Raw genomic sequence first — 22970 nt, forward strand, 5'->3', positions numbered from 1 at the left:
CTTCAGGTGTCTAAAAGTATTCACCCCTCCTAAGTTTTATTGTTTTACAACACTGAAATACAGAACACATTTGACCTTTTTAGCACTGATCAACAGAATACTATTCATTCACCGTGAGTGATTTTTAAATGTCAAAATTTATTATTTAAAAACGTATTTCCCCATGTATTCATGTTAAATCCGCATTTAAATGCACCTTTGACAACGATTATATCCTTGAATCTGTGTGGTTAGTTATTTATGTGACTTTACTTAAAACAAGTAATGACTGAGGGGCAGGGGCGTCGCTAGACCCAATTCGTGCCCCAGTGAAAATCTCCAGTGCCCCAGTAAATGCATTGAGATATGATTTACTTCATATGCAAGTGTATTTATTAAGAGTGGTCATTCCGAAATAAAGACGTTATTCTCTAAGTGCAACCGAACCAACGCTGGTGAAAGCAAGGTAATAGCAATGTAATCAAAAAGCAAACTGACGCATCTCCGCGTGTGCGCAGAGAACACGCGCGCCTCTCGCACGCGCTGCTCGCGCACGCGCTGCTCTTCTTCTGAGAGTCCCGGTAGTAAACATGCGCGCCAAAAAAGCAGGCTGCTTGTTATGCGCCGCTCATGCGTTATAAAACCAGCGTAACAGCCTTTTTTGTTTTGCAAGTGGACAAAACTAAAGTTTAAACAATATGATGGTGATCTTACTAAGCATGCCTCCTGATAGATTTTTTTTGTATGAAGCAAAAAGGAGGGATGAGGAGTCAGGAGGCAAGACTTAACAAACCTAATTATCTGCCTTGTGTCAAGTCTACAACAGATAATCCTATAACACATCTTTTTTTTTTTGTATTTTATTGAATTGTCTATAGAATTTCATTCAAATGAAATTAATATTTATGCAAAAGTAATTTCTTAAATGATCTTAGCATCACTCCAGTTGTCTTAACATTGTTTTCCAGTTACATTTATTTTGAAGAATAATTGTATAATAATAAGAATACTTTTATTTATAATAAATATAATATACATATGTATATTATATTATAAATAAAAGTATTCTTATTATTATACAATTATTCTTCAAAATAATAGTGAATAATAGTGTATTTATATATATATATATATATATATATATATATATATATATATATATATATATATATATATATATATATTGTGTATTTATATTTATATATATAATGTGTGTGTGTGTATATATACATATATAATTTTTTTTTTGATGGGGGGGGGGATGGGGGGAAGGGGGTACGTGCCCCAGTAGAGCTTTATGTCTAGCAACGCCCCTGCTGAGGGGTGAAACCATATATTTTATACAATTGCTTTCTTATACTTTTATTTTAAGGATTTTTAAGTACAACAGAACAAACAAACAACATTGTCTCAGAATATACACACTTTGCAGGCAAATATGAATTGCCATAATTGTGGGTTCAGCTGTTGGAGAGACAAAATGTAGTGTTACAGAGTATGTAAAGAGTAATGTACAATCAAAAAGTCCTAAAAGCTAGGGTGTGCCAGTCAGTTTTCAAAGGAATAAGAAACAGCTTTTCTGCCCTACTGAAAAAAACAGGCTGGTTTTAGAGGGGTTTTAGGGGTTTTGGCCATTTCCAGGCTGGTTTCCAGCCATTTCCAGCCTGGTCTTAGCTGGTCAGGCTGGGAGATGACCAGCTAAAACCAGCTTGACCAGCATAGCCAGCTATACTATAAACCAACTATATCCATCTTAAACCAGGCTGGTCAAGCTGGTTTTAGCTGGTCATTTTCCAGCCTGACTAGCTGAGACCAGGCTGGAAATGGCTGGAAAGCAGCCTGGAAATGGCCAAAACCCCTCTAAAACCAGGCTGGTCAACCAGCTAAAACCAGCCAATTTATAAAAATCCAGTTTAAGCTGGATTTTTTAGCAGGGTGATGTGCACAAGTGACAATGATGCGAAGATTAAACAGGTAGTTTTGAGAATTCCAACTCTGATCTGAGAAATGGACTAAAGTGACTGAGAAAAACTGCAATAATATATTGTGTAACAGACATGAGCAGAGATGCCCAAAGTAGGGCCCACGTGGTAACCTTTCATTTGGCCCGCCATCCCATCTGAGAAGAAATAAAATGAAGGTTGCAGCAAATGCCTTCAACAGAGACCATTTCTAATTTAATGCAACCTTTCGTTTGTTTGTTTAATTGTTAAGCTACAAAAACGTCAACTGAAATGAAATGTTTCAATTAAAGCCGTGAATTAGATTTAAGGTAAATACTGTCACTCAAAGATAAAGTACAATACACAAGACATCAACGAGCAAATCAAGACAAAGGCAGGTTCAGCCTGACTCGTGTATTTAGCATTAAACACCATTGTGTTATAATTAACGTTTGTTTATGTTTTTTGTTGTAAGAAGTTCGTTATAAAATGTAAAAAAAACGTATAATTATTAATATGATTAACGTTTTTATATATATTTTTCAATATTATCACATTAGGAAATTACTTTGGCAGCTTTAATGTAACGTTAATAGCTTGGTTTATTTATTTTCGGCCCACCTCCCTTAATCAAGTTTGATTTTTGGCCCTGCATGAGAAAAAGTTTGGCCACCCCTGGTCATGAGACTCAATTCGTGGAAATGATTACCTTTTTACGGGCGCTCTCGACTACATGCACGCGCTTGTAAACTGCTACGCACACGTCTTTTACGTGAGCGTGCACGAGTTCTACTTCCTGTTCACGGTGTCATATGACTCCGGCTGTTCATCTCCGCTCACTGCTCAGCTCTGTTTACACATAGACCGTTTAATTTAATTTAACTAAAACAACAACAATGTCGACGTTAGTAGCGAACCGGCCCGTGGATCTAAACGGCCCCGAAGCAGCGGCACGACAACACGCTCAAGCCGTGGTCAGAAACTACATCTCCCAGCCAAGACTGAGTGAGTTCAGGTCACCTTTCATTCATAGACATCTGACTGCACGAGCACATCTGGCGTTTCTCTATCTGCACTGCACTTTAGTTAGCATTTTGTGTTTAATCAGGTGTTAAACAAAGCCGAGACATTAGTGTGTCTGTCCTATATATAATCATGTATTGCTTGTGCTGTCGAATGTCTGATTCGAGTGAATGTAGCACAACTGTCATGCTAACAGTCGGTCGAGATGTTTATATGAAATCGATCGCCTCTTTTGTGGTTTTTACCAATTTCTTGAACCGTCAACGTGAAAGAAAACTAAAATACTTGCATTTTCTAAGCTTATTTCAGCTAGAAATCGAATAACCTTTCGTGTCTTTGAAGGTTGACGCGATTGTTTATGTATACTAGCTTGCTAATAAGGGCTACATTTGATTGTTGATGTGCATATCAGGTTTTTATTTGAACTTAAATATTTATTAAAAGGTACAGAAAATCCTTCGTTTTTTTTTGTTATGGGCTGTTTATAAATGGTATTTTACCGTAGTATGTGAGTGTTTGAAGACTCCATCTTAGAATGATTTATTTGTCTACATTTCTTTAAATTTGATAGCATGACCAAACTTTATAGCAAATATTTAACTTCGGCCTATTTATTGAGGTCGATGGACTGTTTTCATTATTTAGTTTTTAATTTCGCTCAAATGCACACTGAGAGAGACAGATGGAGTGATGATCCCTCTCATGTGACATGATCACGTGACACCCAGCTGAGCTGGTGAATCATGTTCAACTAGGAACCCTCAGCCTCACACACACATCATGTGACTTTTTTTCTAACTGAAAAGTTGTTTTAGATGTTATCTTTTAGATGCTACAGAACCCTAAATATGGTCATCCTTTTGCCAGAAACCTCATTCTAATATGTTAAAGCCATAGTTAAAAATCTAAAAGTTATATAAAAATATAGTTTGTTAAACTACATTGTAACTTTTTCTATTTATTTATGTTTTTGTAGATTTAAAAACTATTTTAAACATAATTTGTAAATTATTATTTTAATTTGTATTATAATTTCATTTCATACATTAGTATTTTGACTGTATTTTTTAAAGATTTTTTTGTTGGAAGTTAATTTTTTTATTTGCAGATCATTGATCCGTTTTAATTGTCAGTTTTTCTGACTTGCAGATATGGATATGGACTTTTTTCTTTATACTAATACTGTTTTTCTTAAATATAAAAAAATCTTTTTTTTTTCTTAATGTTAGATTTTTTCAGTTATTTTTACCTTATTTAAGTTTTAGTTTAATATTATATAAATGGTAATTTTATATATTAAGTTACCTTATATAGACGAAATAATTATAATTTATAATAATTTATATTTAATAATTCATTAAATTATTGTTCTTATTTTATTTGTATTTTTTACATACATTTTCAGGATCCTCTTTAATTTTTTGCAGCCTCTAAATTGCCACTAGAACAGTTTGAAGACAGTAATAACACTGTCACATTTGCATTAAACCAATTTACAGCCTTTTGTTAGTGAGTCCATAGTCTTATTTTAAATTATTAATAATAATCTTTTAATTCAAATATACTGCAGTTTTATCAGCTCTTCATCATTTTCTTCTGTGGCTAGAATAGTGAAGAGCAGATTAGTACTTTTCATAGTGATTCTGCTTGGATGTTAATTAACAGTAATATAAGCTTTTGTTTGCCAGCCTCTAATTTTACAGTGACATGTGAATCCATCACTTGTTCCGATCCATTTTTGAATCTGCTCATGCTGCTTTAGTCCATCAGAGATATGGGTTACTGTGAGGAGTGCTTTTCATCCTTTTCTATCATGTCAATTCAAATTGACTTTTTGTGTTCAGCCTCTTTCAGTCTGACTCTTGTCATTTCCATTTCTTGTCAAGGGTTTTGTTGTCAACTTGTTTGCCTTGTCAGACGCAACCTAATAGCACATCGCAAATTGTTTAAAACAATATGAAAAACACAGTTTTTCCCTCCCTGTGTTGACATGTTTCATATTAAGTAAAAACATTGCCGTGAACATTGGACAAAATACAGTGTAAGTCCTGGCTTCTGAGACTTAACATTGTAAGTGTTGAAAAAGCACAATTTAAGATGTCATTGGCATATAGAACTGAAATTTAACTGTATTTCATGACGCTTTTAGTTTAGTCAACCAAGCACTTGTAAAATAAGCAAAACCCTGTGAGTTGAAATCATTGTTCAAATAGAGGAAGTAGAGCCTAGGTTAACTGCTGATGACCATAGTTTTGCATTCCAGTTGCGACATTTTGTGTTTTCCTTTATTGATTTTAGTTTTTTCATTCGAAGTGCCATTAAAAGAATTAGTGTTTAGAGTGCAATTTTTAAACATTACCTATGCTTACCAAGGCTGCATTAATAAATAATGTAATATAGAATAATAATCACGGTTATAAGAAGTTGTGCTATTTAAATGTGTAAAATAATTGTAAAATATATATTGTATCAGTTTACAATATTTAGTGAACAAAGTATTAAAGGACTTTAAATCTGTTAATTCCTTGGTGTTATTTTTGATCAATTTAATGAATTTTATTTGTAAATGTGGGCTATGAAATATTATTGCTTAAAATAAATCTTACTTTAATATCTTAATAAATCTTAAAAATAAATATTACCACTGTGGGGGAAACCGGAGCACCTGGAGAAAACCCACACGAACACGGGAGAACATGCAAACTCCAAACAGAAATGCCAATTGACCCAGCCAAGGTTCAAACCAGCGACCTTCTTGCTGGGTAAAAATGATGCGAAAAAAAACAGCAGCTGTGGTTGCCAGAATTTAATCATTAAAATATGGTACAAACGTAAAAAACTTTTATGGGTAAATTACCATATTTTGTTCATTTTGTTTTGTCATAAACCAATGTTTTGAAGTACAAACATCTACAAAACTTTGTTGCACAGACAAAACACAACTATAAGCAGGTTATGGATAAGAAAGTCATATGGTAAACCAAATCTCATAACAAGCAACATTTCCACAAGCAAAAAAACAAACTAATATATATAGAAGACACTCAGTGTCATTCACACAACTACTAAACACCAGCAATGGTAACACACAGAAATTTAAAGTAATGCAATGAACATTATTTAAACATGTAGGTTAGTGTAAGATAAAACATAAAACTTTAATGTGTATGAATCAAGACGAACAAAACTAAACAGAACCATAGTATTATCACCAAAAAAAAAGAGTAAAAAAGTATCATGCAGGGAATTCTGGGAAAGTGAATTCACGGTTATTTATCGTATAAATTAAGGAAACTTACTGTTAAACGGGTTACTTAAATTATTTTTACTATAGGATTTTTCCTTTTTTTTTGGAAGTGTGCTAGTCCTACTTAAATTGCAGAGGAAGTTTTTTTTTCTGCTTTTTTTAAGGGGAAGTAGACATCCTATGAGTCAAATATTCAGACTGAGATGCAGTAAATGATCATCACCCAACATTTTTCCACTTTTATCTTTGATGCGCACATTTGTTGCTGTTGTAGATTTAAAAAAGAAAAAAAAAATCATTGTTTTGTTCTACGTGTGTTTGTTTCCTTTACTCAGAATTCTGCATTTAACCTGCTGAAACATCAGATGATGCCGCAGTCATAATGTGTTGCCGGCATCTCTTCAATAGCATAATTTGACTCTTGTGTATGATGTTTCAGCACTTGAGTAGTTAATTTTGTTTACCCCTTTAATGGAGAACCTTCCTAAAATTACTGCTCGTCTGGCATCTTTCTCTCATTTTTTCCCCCTTCATGTGTATTATTGATGTTATTCACTGTAAATCTCATTAATTTAGACCTCAAAACACACTGTCCCACAGAGGAGCACAGGTAGCGTGTTTCTCCTTTTTTTCCGAAGAGTGTCAAAGGAAAGCTCAGGCTAAAAGCCTCTTAGCAAACCAGGAAGAAAATAAATGACTTAATGGAAGAATTGAAGCCTTCCCTTCTGAAAGCCAAAGACGCTGCATGCGTCAAGACCCCCGATCTGAAACACCCCCCCAGCGCACTGTAAAAAAAAAAAAAAAAAAACTCACTAATGTAGGCATGCCAGATAGCAGCACCATTTTGTGCCTCATCAGTGGCAGAGTGCATGCTGATAGTGGGCTGTGATTGAAGGCAATGAAGACTGATGGGAAGGCAAACACACAGATCTGTACCCATGAGTCCTTGCAGCATCCCAGTAGAGAGGCCGTGTCCGTCAGCACGGGTCTGATTGGTCCCTTCTTTGTCCTTTTAAAAAAAGCAGGATGAAAAACTCAGTGAAAAGACCTTCAAGTTTAAAAGTTTTTAAGTCTCTGATTTGAAAAACTAATATTGAGGCTATTGAAATGGCAGGAGTCCGAAAGAATGTTGTGAAATGTTTGGTATGTAGAAAATGCAGATTTAAAGTACATCAAATATTTGCAATTCAATTACGCTGTGTGTGTGTGTGTTGTTTTTTTCCCCGTTTTACAACACATAATCGCCGGCTGGTGTGTTTAAGTAATTTGTTAGCATGCTTGTGCCCAGTCAGATTTCCAAGATGCCTGAAGAAACAAACAAACAAAGTAAACGTACAGCGCATTCATCTTTTCTCGTAGACGCCGAGGCCTTTTTTGTCTTAATCACGTCATTTGCAACAAAAGCAATTAACCCAGACTGTCTATTCGCTTTGTTTTAATGCTGAATAGACGTTTAAATGTGCTGAAAAGACATTCAGCACGGTAATGGTATTTCTGTGAAGAAACAATTACCCGTAATGACATGGTTATAAACAAATCTTTCAGATGTCACAGCCCTCCTTTATTTTATCCACTGTTTCCTGTTGCTAATCCTTTTGTCCGCCTGTAATTAATCAATTGTCGTGACAGTGAAAAAGAAAGACCGAGGTGGGCGTTCGACTTCATCTTGCCATCAAAGAAAAGTAAATGAAAGACGAGTATAGAACAGTCGACTTTCAAAAATAGTATCCAAGTATGTTAAATTATGGGCTACTTAAACTGAATAGGAAAAAATTCCTTTTTATTCCATTATGCATGTCACATAATGTATGACATGCTTTTGATTTACGGTTTACTGTCTTTAAATGAATGTGGTATGTTGCGTTTATCAAATTATGAAATGGAAATATCAATGTTTACCTCATGATATTTGCATTTATCTAAGTGAATATGAGTGATATAATTCCTCACCATAATAAATATAATATAAATATACCAAATATCAATATAATGCTTTCACACACTTTTTGATTTACGGTTTACTGTCTTTAAACGCATATGGTATGCTGCGTTTATCAAAATATGTAATGAAAACATCATTGTTTACCTCATGATATTTGCATTCATCTAAATGAATATGTGTGATATAATTCATATAATATAAATATACCAAAAATCAATATAATACTTTCACACACTTTTTGATTTACGGTTTACTGTCTTTAAACGCATGTGGTATGTTGCGTTTATCAAATTATGAAATGGAAATATCAATGTTTACCTCATGATATTTGCATTTATCTAAGTGAATATGAGTGATATAATTCCTCACCATAATAAATATAATATAAATATACCAAATATCAATATAATGCTTTCACACACTTTTTGATTTACGGTTTACTGTCTTTAAACGCATATGGTATGCTGCGTTTATCAAAATATGTAATGAAAACATCATTGTTTACCTCATGATATTTGCATTCATCTAAATGAATATGTGTGATATAATTCATATAATATAAATATACCAAAAATCAATATAATACTTTCACACACTTTTTGATTTACGGTTTACTGTCTTTAAACGCATGTGGTATGTTGCGTTTATCAAATTATGAAATGGAAATATCAATGTTTACCTCATGATATTTGCATTTATCTAAGTGAATATGAGTGATATAATTCATACCATAATAAATATAATATAAATATACCAAATACCAATATAATGCTTTCACACACTTTTTGATTTACGGTTTACTGTCTTTAAACGCATGTGGTATGTTGCGTTTATCAAATTATGAAATGGAAATATCAATGTTTACCTCATGATATTTGCATTTATCTAAATGAATATGAGTTATATAATTCCCACCATAATAAATATAATATAAATATATACCAAATATCAATATATTACTTTCACACACGTTTTGATTCACGGTTTACTGTCTTTAAACACATGGTATGTTGTGTTAATGGAAATATCATTGTTTACCTCATGATATTTGGATTCATCTAAATGAATATGAGTGATAATTCATACCATAGTAATTTTATTATCAATATATATATATATATATATATATATATACCAAATATCAATATAATACTTTCACTTACTCGTTTTAGTGCAGTTTATTTTGATTGCAAAGTTAGTATGCATTATTTTATGGTTTATTTACCCATCTGACTAGTTTTTATATATTTGTTTGTTTGATTTTTAATTCATCACAAGGTTGGTTTTCTTATAATTATGATAAAATTTATCATCTTTTTATTTATCTGTTTATTTAGAATTATAATCAATGCTAAAATGTTTGATTTTAAATTGTATAATTATTTAAGTAATACACAATAATGTAATATTAAAATATTGGTAATGCTTCAATTTTATGGATAATTATTTAGCTTTGCTGTCTTTCAATTACATGATGGAAATTCTAAAAGTGGTCTATAAAGTGCTTCTCATTTTAGTGCTCATTGTTTTACTTGTAAATAATTAATTTTTCAATACATGGTTAAACTTTAAATATTATATGTAGTTTTATGAAATATCATTAATATAATTAATATATATCATTTATATAATTAATAAATATCATTAATATTTTAAATATTATATGTAGTTTTATGAAATATCATTAATATTTTGCGATATGACAAACTTAAAACTCTAAATTTGTTCCTGACATCAAAGTACGCCACCTGAATCAACATGAATATGAAAAATGACAAGCAGTGTAAACTTTGTCTGTGGTAAGGGGCCCGCTCTGGACTTTTTTTTTTGTTATAGATCTGTTGCTAGGCAGCGTTGGGGTGAAAGCCCGTCTGTCCCTGCAAATCACTCTCAAACTGTTGCAGTAACATTACGGCTGTTTCGATCTATTGTAACTGCACCACTTTGCCACCTCTCCTCGAGAGGCAGCGGGGTTAACCAGCTGTCTCAGTTTAGCTGTCACCCCTTCAGTCTGCATCCCGCCAGGAAACACACACAGATTACAGCTCACCCCCCCCCCCCCCCCCCCCAAACACACACAAACGCACATACACACTCACTCACACACGTCTGATTACACACGACCCAATCAGTGCATGCGTGTGGGGAGTCCTCCGTTACAGCCTCTGCCTCTACCTGTGGGGTTAAAAGCATTCCTGTTTGATGGGGGTGTCATCACTGTGGAGGTCTTTGTTAGGACAGATGAACAGCCACGATTTTGTGTGTGTGTGTCTGTATTTAGCAAACTGGCTGTGCGTTGCATACAGGTCTTCCTTGCTATTGTTTATTGTTTGGTAGCATTTGATAGCTTCATTTCTTTTCTCTTATGCTATTTAGAATAATGCCATGATATTTCAGACAGAATCTCTGAAACAATTCTTAAAAATAGTTCTGACCTGAATGAAAAGCATGCTTTTGAAGAATCTGAATAATCTATAAAAACAATTTAAATAAAATTAATCAATAATTATTATTTTTTTGATAACACTCAAAATCTGAATGCTTTTTTTCTTTTTGCTTCAGTAACTTTTGATTCACAGTGACATGGTAAAAGGATCTTCTTGGGTTCATATGTAAGTAGCTGACGCCTTTGAGTTATTCAAGCAGGCTATCATGCATTTTGTGTGTGGTCATGAAGGCCCTCAAAACAATATCTTATTCCTGGTATTCATAATTTATACATTTATTCATCATCTTTTGCTCAGTTTATGATATGTAGTCCACTACATCAAGAAAAAAACTGGCCTTTTGAATGTGTAGCACATTGTGCTCTCACTGCAATAATTGGATTCCCTCTGTTAGCATTGAATTCTGAGAGAATACCATCAAGGTCCCCTGTGAGCTCTGATTCACTGTCTTTCATATGCCTATCTATTGGTCATTCAACTTTGTTTTATTTTCCCCCAAAAAGCAGTTTATTGTGCCCGACATGTATATTTTTAAATGTTGTTATTCAATGTTCAGCATGTTTTTGAATGGGCGTAAAGTTGAGTAGCAGTTTTATGTCTTTTCTGTACTGCGGCTGCAATTATAGTCATGAAAATAATTTTTATTTTCACATAAATGTGCTAATGTGTGTTTAATCAAAAGCATAGAATCTATGGTTCGTGTCGTTTATGTTTTGGCTGGCAGGTCTTTATTGAATATTGTCCACACTGAGTAATTTGTAGTGTTTTGGCAGGTGGTTTGGTTTAATTTCACCATTGAACATTTGCTCACTCATACAGCTTAAACAGTCTGTTCATTTTTCTCTCAGTCAGAAAGCAGAGGTGTCATATCAAAACATGTCTCCAAATTATGAATGATTCATTAGGCTATTGCCAACAGGTCTGTTTGGTTCTAATTTGGTGTCCTCTTCCGAGAAGCTCTTCCTTACTTTTTTTTAGTCTTCTTCAGTCAGCATTTTAAAACGTGACTCTTGATGACTATTTCAGATCATAATGATGTTCGAGTATTTGTCCTTGCATTCATAAAATGGATATTTAAAATATGGGTAGTTAGTTATTATTAGATTAGTCATAATAGTAATCATATCCCCCTTTCCTTTAGCAATTTAAAATATGTCAGAATAATTGAAATAATTAAAATCGACAACAAATTACTTTTTATTTTAGGAAATATTAAATGATTTAAAATTATTTTCCTGTTAAAATTAAAGCATACAAAAACAACTTTGTCATTTCAAAATCAAGTTTTTATTTCTTATTAGTGTTGTTGCTTTTGAGAAGTACAGTTAAAATCTGAATTATTAGCCCCCTTTTAATTTTTTTTCTTTTATAAATATTTCCCAAATGATGTTTAACAGAGCAAGGAAATTTTCACAGTATGTCTGATAATATTTTTTCTTCTGGAGAAAGTCTTATTTGTTTTATTTCGGCTAGAATAAAAGCAGTTTTATTTTTTATTTTTTAACTATTTTAAGGTCAAAATTATTAGCCCCTTTAAGCTATTTTTTCCGATAGTCTACAGAACAAACCATCGCTATACAATAAGTTGCCTCACTACCCTATTCTGCCTAGTTAACCTAATTAACCTAGTAAAGCCTTTAAATGTCACTTTAAGCTGTAAAGAAATGTCTTGAAAAATAGTAAAATACTATTTACTCTCATCATGGCAAAGATAAAATAAAAAAGTTATTAGAAATGAGTTATTAAAACTATTATGTTTAGAAATGTGTTGAAAAAATCTCGGTTAAATGTACAGTACTACCTTTGAATTATTCATACACAATTTGCATTTCATGACCTTCAGTTCAATAAAGCCAATTTAGTTTGTTTTTTTCTTCTTTGAGTTGGTTCTGCAATTATATCCACATTTATTTAGCATCATCAAAAATTATAGGCTCTATATTCGAATAGCCAGCCCGATCTCACTAAGAAACTATCATGGCTACTTTGTATGAAGTCATATGCCATTTGTAAAAATCATATGACTTTTAAAAGGAGGTGTTCCCTTAAACCGAACCATCATTGAGCGATGTGCAAATTGTAACAAAATGTATGAATGAGATACAAAGGCAAACAAATTAGCCACTAAATCGAATTGCCTTGAGATTGCGTTGGAACAGCACTTCCATTCAACGTAAACAGTCTTTTTTAGTTACAGTATCAAAGACATCCAATGTCTGGGAATTCATTCTCAAATCTAAATATGTGGGTCTTGCAGGGTAAGTTTAGCGGGTGTCATGGCAGAATTGTGTGAGCCTTGTTTGTCTGTTTAATGACAGTTGCATTTTTTGTCCATCTGATCCCAAACATGGGGCAATTAGCGCTCTCTTTTACAGCGTCTTATGGGAAACACCGTGTGGATGCTCAGCAGAAAGAAAAAAAAAGAAAAAGAAGAAACGCAAGGAGGATGTGCATGAATGAGGGAAGCCTGGCACCTTTGCCTGCGCTTTTGTATCGTTAATTCAGTTTCAGCGCAACGCTACCGGCCAGCCCGAAAAACGACCGTCCCAGCGAACCCCCCCGTCTCCCCGTCAGCGCTTCTCTTTCACAGTAGAAATGGAAATGTGTTGGAATGCTCCATGCCTCCTTTCAGCACCACTTGAATGGGCCCTTTAGTATTTCACACCAAGGTGTCCTTCAGGGCGCGGGGTCAGGCTACCAAAACAGCTTCTACCGCCGGATTAGAACCAATTAACATCTCGGTGCACAAAAGGGCCTGGCAGCTCCACAGGCCTCATGTTGACCCGCGCTGGTGTTGCATGCCTAGCCCTCGGACCGGCGCACTCAAACTCAAGTGTCCTGGGAGGGGTGGGGAAAGTTTTTCAAGCCTAATGGGAAATGTTGCTACTTCACACCATGTGAATGTATAGCCATTTTTTAATCTTTATTTTACAAGGCCTCTTATGCGGCACTGAGTCCTCTGTGTGTGCAGTTGAAGTGGGCCGCCATCTTCATCACAGAGCTGGAAGACGATTGGCTCATGGTTCGGCAGGGTTGTTTCATCGCCTTTGTGTTGTTTTGTTTAAATAAGCAATTATTTTTTTCTTCTTGCGCCGCGCGGTTTTTGCTGCTCATATTTAGACGTAACGAATGTTAATTCTCGCCTTCGTTGTTTTGACTAAAGGACTAGCGGCGTTCTGCTTTGGAGGAGCAGATTAGCACCTGCGTGCCTTCGTTTAGCGCTCGTCTAATGTTGTGCACAATATCGGAGCATGTCATGAGCTTTGTTTGAGTAAAGATTTCAGCTCCTAGCTGTTTTCCATTAGCAGTTTGTGTTGCGTTCGAGAGACTTTTAAGGGGTTGATGTACAATTATATGGCCGCAATTTTCCAGCCTCGTAATTATGATCACCTCTCAGTAAATAGACATATGTATCTCTTTTGAAACATATGGGCAATTTGTAGGGTAAGTGTAGCTATTAAATCCATTTTATAAGCACCTCCCTGTGAAGCACATACTGCAATTTGTCTGGGCTGAAGCAGAAAGGACGGAGGGAAGGAAGAGCCATAATGTCTTGAAAAATGATGGAATTTGCAGGAAGCGTGCATTTTAGTGTGTTCGTGAATTTGCCGAATGCGTCTGTTTTTGTGTGTTTTGAGAGAGCGAATATTCAGTGTTGGGGCATTTTGACTACTGTTTTTCTTTCACCGTAATAACAGCAATTATGAGACTAATCATTTATTTAGGGAAGACGTGTCACTCAGGGAATCATAATAATGGCAGCTCAAGTCTTTCACCTGCACAGCTAATATCTTTTTGTGTGTATGTGTACGATTTCTTCTTTTATTATTAAAAAAAATCTGAACATTAGTATACCAGAGAACATTTAATCGGTTCATTTATTTCATTTAATCAATTGTAATATAAGCAGTACTGATTGAATAGGATTTTGCATAACTGTATTAAAATATAAATCAATTATTGAGTTAATTGAAGTGGCAGGTAAAGGTTTTATCAGGGGTTGACTGTCAAAATACTTTTAAAAGAGCATCATTTTTGAAAAGATTTCCTGAAAATAATATTAAATATTTCACATGTTAAAAAGAAAAACAGTAATGCCATAGCAATGTATATATTTTTCTTTTACCTGCATATATTTGTCTTTTACCTGGCAATGATGTAATTCAATCAAAGGTAACAATAAAGATTTGTTACCAAAGATTTCTTTTTCCTAACTTTTTCAAAAAGTTTTTATTTATTAAAATATCCAGGAAAAACAGATCATGGCTTCTCAGAAATATCATGCAGCACAAATGTTTTAAGTTAGGAAAAGGCATTTTCTTGAGCATCAAATCAGCATAGTTAGAACAATTTCTGAAGAATCATGTGACTGAATCCAGCTGTCAACAATAAAATGCATGAACAACATTTTAAATCATATAAAAAAAAAAACTTATTTTAAAATGTGAGAATTGTAGTGTCCCTATTGTCCCTTAAACCAGAAGCTAAAACTAATAATCCCTGAATCAGTTGTTTACCCGTGCCTTGTTGGCGTGTTTCACCTAGCGTTCCATGCCTGGCGTGGTTTGCTTCCATTACTAAATGCGGCATATATCCGGTAGGCTTCATAATCTCGGTGTCATAATTAAAGTCCCCAACGATAACTTAATTCATTCAACAAAATCAAACCATATACAAAATAAAACAAAATAACAAAAAAAAATCATAAACTATAAAGTAACACATTATTTCAAGTTTCATTACACTCCCACCAAATCATACAGTGCATATAAAACATGAATGATTTCTACACGGGCATGTTACGATATTTATTTTCTGTTGTGCGATATATTGCACCAAAATATATTGCGATAAACAATATTATTGTAATTTTAAGATTATTTTATGCCACTCATCATTTTATGATGCCAGAGTGACAATGTAATATCATCACAATGCAAGTACACTCTTTCAAAGAACACATCATATTTTATTCTTAAGAATATTTCATTTAATTATGTCGTTTAACAATTTAATAATTAGGCATTAGCCTAAGTAAATAACAACAATTTTTAACCAAAAAACACAATGTAAAAAGTAACTGAGGTTGCGATATGTGCTACCAGATCTGTTTTCAGTTGTCAGCCACATGAAAATATACTAAAGTACATTATAGTAAATGCTAGTGTTTTTTTTTTTTTTTTTTTTTTAACCGTACTGGCACCTCCAACAGAGATAGAGATGTTGCACAATCAGCTACAATGTTGCTAGAATTGGTTTTTATGATGGGTGATATATATTGCGTCACCAAAAATGTTTGAGGTCATGTATTGTGCGATAAGTCGACATATTGATTATTGTGACAGGCCTATTTACACATAAACATTCTAGAACTCACAGTAAACAAACTCAGTCTATGCAAAGGACTAATTTTTTACTCCCTTAAAAGAGCATAACATTGGGGTGCTAATTTAGCATTAGCACCATTTTTACTTTTTTTTAATTTTATTTTTTAAATTTTTTTTTAAATGCAACCTTGGTTAACATAAGACATCTTACAAAACATTTTCTGAATGTTTAATTTTTCCAGACCATTAGATAAACTTTTTTTTTGTATCCTGTGCAAAGTATGAATGAATCACAGGGCAGCAACACACATCTGTTATTAAGCAACTGTCAAACATCTTATCTCAATTATAAAGTGTCACTAGACATTAGAATATCTCCTGCACAATTTTCATGGAGGAACACCTGTAATTGCCCAGTTCTTCCTTTTTACTCAAGTACACCTTTTACCATAAAAATGTAAAGCCTAATGAAAATAAAGCCATAAGTAAAAAAGAATAGAACCAAAGTTTAGTCTCCTTTCTCCTCCACCAATAAGGAAAGTCACAGTTTGCAGGTGTGTGTGTGTGTGTGTGTATGTGTGGGAAACTGCAATAGCGCATTGACAAATGATTCTGCCGTCTGAAGCCTAATTAGTGGCATAGTGTCTGCTCCCCGCGGGGCTGCTGTGCTGAGCGTTAGTGACAGTCCATTCTCATTTCCTTCAGCCTTTGATATCAGACCACAGTCTGACGGGACACACAAAACCGACACACTGAGGCGTGATGGACGACCCAGAGCAGACAAAGCTGACTCTTCTCCATCTAGCCTGCACCATCTCTCTCTTTCACACACACACACATACGCGCACGCTGAAACAAAGTGAAAGGACACACACCAAATTGGCTCCAGTGACAGGACGGCTAATGTTTTCCCATGCAAAGTAAAAGGCCAAAGTATGAGACCACGCCTTCTGCTCCTAATGACAGCCGGCCCACCCTGATCATGCACCTGCAGCCTGGAACAAGAAACTGTGGTGGTCGTTATTAGAAGAAAAAAAGGCAGCTTTTTAAATTTGACAAATATTTGCTTCATTTATGATATAATACTGTAATAATCATGTGTAAGTTGGCGGTTCACTCCACTGTGGCAACCCCTAAATAATATCTACATTAAGCAAAAAAGAAAATGAATGAAATGAATGAATAATCATGTATTTGATGTATTTATACAATAATAACGATTCTAACAGATTCCTTCTAAAACAGACAGTATTTACATGCAATACTGTGTTTCACACAATCGATTTGTGTTGGTACAACATAAAGCAATTAAGTTAACATGTTAGTTTTTTACAAATTTAGGTGGATTTAGGACTGAACTATATTGGAAAAATCTGACATTGCAATATTTTGTTTTGCTGTGATATATATTGCCATAGGAATATAATTTTGCCATATGATTTGAATAGCTTATTCATAAATTTAGATTGACTGACTGATGATCAAGCCTTTTTTTCTACAGTGCATCTGAGTATAGAATATAATAAATTACAAGCTGATATGACAGAGCCAAAATAAATTAATAAACAGTGCTTTGTTGCTTTTTGGGGAGTCTAACAGTTTTCAAATAGCCTACAGAAATATTACAATGCCATCTTTGTCTTATCATCTTTATTAAATCTAATACTGCGATGATGTGACTATTGCAGATACACACATTGCGATATAGAGGCTCAAATAATATATTTTTCAGCCCTAAGTTGATTGAACATAAAACATTTAAGTTGTCCTTAAACAACCCTCAAAAATTGTGTTGTTTCATGTCATTTTTAAATAAGTGGTTTGAACAAACAGTAAATGTCATTTTTTGAGTGTACACCGTAAAAAGTCAACTTAAACAGATTACTCTGACTTGTTAGTAAAATCAATTAAGTTTGACATACTTAATTTATGACAGTTTTCAGAAATAAATTAAGTAAGTTCATTTATGTGTAACGAGTTTTAGTCATTTATTTATGGCAAGTATAAGTATTGTTCACTTTTAATAGTATTTTTTTATTATTATTATTATTTTATTAATATAGAAGGGAAATTATTTGCACTGCAATCAAAGTATTACTATTATTATTGTATTAACGTCGAAAGGACATTATTTGTATTGTATTGTATGTACTGTTACATTCTTGTTCTCATAAATAAAAGACTAAAACTTGTTACACCTAAAAGAACTAACTTAATTTATTACTGAAAACTGTCAAAAATTAAGTTTGTCAAACTTAATTCATTTAGTTGTAACAAGCGAAAGTAATTTGTTTAAGTTTTCACTTTTTACAGTTTATGCACTTAAAAATGCAAGGTTCTACACAATTCATTCTTGTTTTCCCAACAAAAAATCGATTAAGTTTATGTAACAAATATAAGTGGATTGAACATAAAAAGGTTTTCCCAAAAAATAAAATCTTCCTTATTGTGTTGCTTAAGTTCATTTAAAATAAGTAGTTTGAACAAGCAGCAAAAATAATGAGCGTATGAAAGATTTTTTTTGCTGACATAAAATTTAAAGTAAATGAGTAGGAAAAGGTAATGGGAGTTTGTGATGTTAATCCAGTGCAAGACAAGTTATTCAGAAGACTAATAATCAATCTGATTGCTAACTGCACTCAGCAGAAACGTATTTTCAGTGCTCTAAAAAAACAAAAACAAAAACAAAAGAATGAAATCTGATGTCACGTGCACAGATCTAAATGTATTATCAATTCAAATTCTTAATTCATTTAGGGATGCAGCTATTATAGATTTTATTTGTACGATTATAGTCTGAGGAATAATTACGGTTTCATGGTTATGCCAATTATTATGCATTCACATTACTAGTTCAGAAAATTATGAAAACTCCTTATATTTTAAAGTGTTATTTATTGCTGCTCAGTAGCCAAATAATACAGCACAAAATAATAATAAAAACAAACAATAGTCCATTTCTCTTTGGACTTAAAAATAAGTGAAAAAAACTTTTTGGCATTTAAACATAAGTATTAATTTTAAACTGAAAATAAATGACAGAACAATGAATAAAATAAGAATAAACAAAAAAAAATGCCATTTGTCTAATGTAAGTCTAAGCATCATATTAGCTTAGTATTTCCATTTAAAACAAATGTACACTATAAAAAAATCCAGGGTTCCACACAATTCATGCTGTCCCAACACAAATCGATTAAGTTAACTTAACACTTTTAACAAATTTATGTGGCTTTAACATAAAAAAAGAAGTTGTCCCAATGAAATCTCAAGAATTGTGTTGTTTGAACAAGCAGCAAAAAATATATATTTTTAAGTGTAGTCAAAGGCTGCTGAACCTCTGTCTGAACGACACTTTTGATCAATCACTTTGGTATTTTTCATTTTGTATTTTTTTATGAATTTACTATTTTTTTCACGATTAAGTAACTGTGACAAATGGAAGTGCAGTTAATAGTGAAATCAGTTAATCGTTGCATCCATACATTCATTTTACAATTAAAATTAATTGATGCCATCTAAATAATAATAAAATAGTGTAGGGGCATTTTCTTTGGTCCTTATCAGCCCCAATTTGTGGAGCTTTTTTATTTCTCCAATTTCTAACTTTGCACTGTTTCTTAGAACTGTGAGTTTGTATCTCGAAAAAAAGTTAGAAATGCGAGAAGACCTATAGACAGTTGCAAGAAATAAAAAAGAAAGTCAGAATTGTTGGATATAAACTTTAAAAAAAAAAAAGATTTAAAATTGTAAAATAAGTCACATTTGCAATGGAAACACATTTCATTACAAGATTTGTAATGAAAAATCTCCAATTACATTTTTTTTGTCTCAATGGTAGAAACAAAAAAAAAAGATCCTACTTTTATAGTAAGCCTGCAATGAACTATTGTTTTGCTAATTTATCAAAAGTACAAAAAAGTGGAAATATAGGCATGTCCTTACTTAACTGCTGTTTTCTCACCACATTTTAGTTATTTTTTATTTTGTAATTAAGAGTAAAACATGCAGCGCACATTAAAATATTTGCCAGAGAAAGTTTTTGTTTTATTATTATTTATTTATTCATTCATTTTCAATCATTCATTCATTTTCCTTCAGCTTATTTCAGAGGTCGCCACAGCGGAATGAACTGCCAACTACTCTGGCATATGTTTTACACAGCAGATGACCTTCCAGCTGCAACCCAGTATTGGGAAACACCCATACACTGTCATTCTCACACACACACACTATGGACAATTTAGTTCATTCAATTCACCTATAGCGCATGTCTTTGGACTGTGGGGGAAACCGAAGCACCTAGAGAAAACCCACATGAACACGGGGAGAACATGCAACCTCCACACAGAAATGCCAACTGACCCAGCAGGGACTTGAACCAGCGACCTTCTTGCTGTGAGGCGACAGTGCTAACCACTGAGCCACCATGCCACCCTGTTTATTTATTAATCTTGTTTTCTTACATATTTGTTTTGCCATGACAATAGCCTGAAATGCTGACATGGCAGTAAATAAAAATATACGATACGATACAATACGAAACGCATGTATGTTTGTCATTTCAATGTTAGCTTGTTCATGTGTATCAAACCTAAAGGGTCACTCAAGAATTATCAGAATTTCTTTCACACTTGTGACATTTCTGACGTTATATTTTTAGCATACTACTAAGCTCAGCTTCTGCGTCATAGTTTTATTAAAGACAATGTGTCCAAGAGTGATTCAGGAACCACATGAACCCTGCTCATGATGGAAGAAAACAGTGTCTCTTCTGCCCCTGCTCTGTTCAACTCAAAGATGGTTCATCCTGTCTCCTTAAAATGAATGTAATTGTTTATATAGGCTGTATGTGACTTTCCGGGCACCTGGAAGCATCATAAATTACCATAGTCTGAGCCAAGTAATTGTCCCTCATGGAACAGAGTGAAGATGTCGTCTCCCCCATCGTGACATCTGCCGAAAAAGCCACCTTGAATGTGCTAACTATGTTCTTCTAGCCCTGACATTTGGACATGGAAATTTATGAAAGCCATTTAGAATACTCCAGTAAAGGTCACTGTGTACAATTAGATGCACAGGTGTCAAGAGAAAGAGTCCTCATTTCCATGTGATTGTGGGCTTTTGTAGCAAATTTCATGCACTTTATTGGTCACAGCTAGTGCTTGGTGTGTGTGTGTGTGTGTGTGTGTGTGTTTGTGTATGTATGCATGTGTGTGTCTGAACTTGTGGCTGTCAAAAAGACATGCTGCAGCAACCTAGAATCAATAAAAGTCCCATATATCTGTTTAATAATTGCAAGTTTACTATTCAAGGGCATCTCAAAGGGTCTAATAAAAATGCAAATTAAAGGTGTAAATTTGGTCTTTTACAGAATTGTTTGCAGTGAAGACTTTTTTAAAAGGTTTGTTGTGTGTGGTTTTACATTTTTGTGTTATCTTCCTCAGCCTACACTACTGTGTCCGGTGTGAATGGGCCGCTGGTTATTTTGGACAATGTCAAAGTAAGAACTTTTTTTTAAAAATCTATAAAGACTGTCAAAATATGAGATTTAAATTTGTCTTGTGTTATAAGTTTTCTATTTATTTGTTTATTTATTTATTAATTTATTTTTAAATAACAATGTATAAAATAAGAGATATAAAAGTCATGTTACACCTAGTAAATTTTTCTATTGCACCTTTTTATGTCACTAATTCTAACTTATTTATAAAACAATAAAAATAATAACAAATGTAATAGAAATATGATTTTTTATATATGTGGTAATGAAATAATTTTACACCTTAAACTTTTTTAACATTCTATATTAAAAAAATTTATTTGTCAAATAAAAAAAAGATGCACTACTATTTAAAGGTTAGGATTAATTAGATTTTTTATTAAAATAAATAATAATAATAATAATATTAATAAACCCCTTAGTCTCATCATGGCTTCATTTATTTGTAAAAAATAGTTACAATAGTAAACAAGGAATCCAATGCTTAAATCAATCCTGATTATTTATTTTTTTAAAATATATTTTATTTAGATTTTAATGTTTTATTTGGTTGAGCAATATTTATATTTTCAGTCAAGGCTGTAAAACATTTTTTCGATATACTGCCACTTTTAACCTAATGCTGAATAAAAGTATTAATTTCTATGCCATAAATAGTTTCTTCATATGGTAGCATATATCAACGCTCATCTTCATCTGTCTTTTATTTCATTTATCTAGTTCCCACGTTACGCAGAGATTGTGCATCTTACCCTTCCTGATGGGACCAAGAGGAGCGGGCAGGTTCTGGAGGTCATCGGCTCCAAAGCTGTTGTTCAGGTTAGTGCAATACTTAATTTTTTTTTTTTAAATAATCATGTTCCAATGCTGTTTTCCGATCTAATCAGTAGGCATCAAACCTCTCACAGTCACACGATCAACTTCTAATGGTGACTGTCTTGTACCAAAGTGTAGGACCTCTTTTGGTCAATCTGTTTTCTTTATTAAGGGAACTAAATTGTGGAATGATCTACCTGTTAGTGTTAAAATTAGAAAGTAATATAAATGTTTTTAGTAGTGTACTTAAAAAGTGGTAAAAAACAAAACAGCAGTGTTTGCATAAATAGTTTTTCTATTAGTTTGTTTGTTTGATCATGCTGCCTTTACATTTGCCTTACAGCAGTTTTATGTAAAGAATTATAATATTGTGTATATGTATGTATTTTCATTTTATGTCTAGCCTCACATGGACAGGTGTTGAGAATTAGCAGTTGTCCAGTGTAATTGTGATGTCCACGTCAAATACATAAATAAATAAATAAATAAATTAATAAATGTAACAATAAAATAAATGAATGAATGAATAAATAAACAAAATAAATAAAATAAAGTTCTCATTCAATGCAACAGTTCTCTATAAATATTTGTTCAGTACACATCAGTGATTGCACAACTAAAGTTAGGTTTAAGTCATAAGTAGGGCCAGATGGATTCTGCGGACATTTTTTGCTATTTCTGCACAGAATAGTGTTAAAAATCTGCAGATTATGCAGAATAATTTTGAGAGTGTCATAACTAAA

General features: G+C 33.2%; 1 protein-coding gene across 1 annotated transcript in view; it reads left to right on the forward strand.

Moving 5' to 3' along the window:
• Nucleotides 1-2701: 2701 nt before the first annotated feature.
• atp6v1ba (ATPase, H+ transporting, lysosomal, V1 subunit B, member a) overlaps nt 2702-22970 on the forward strand; it is a 47933-nt gene continuing 27664 nt past the window's right edge. Inside the window, exons 1-3 of the mRNA XM_056477108.1 lie at nt 2702-2927; nt 21356-21411; nt 22132-22230. Coding sequence (XP_056333083.1) covers nt 2819-2927; nt 21356-21411; nt 22132-22230 — 264 coding nt within the window. The 5' untranslated portion in view covers nt 2702-2818. The remainder of the gene's footprint in view (nt 2928-21355; nt 21412-22131; nt 22231-22970) is intronic.

Source organism: Danio aesculapii, chromosome 17, assembly GCF_903798145.1.
Source record: "Danio aesculapii chromosome 17, fDanAes4.1, whole genome shotgun sequence".
In the NCBI taxonomy this organism is placed as follows: Eukaryota; Metazoa; Chordata; class Actinopteri; order Cypriniformes; family Danionidae; genus Danio; species Danio aesculapii.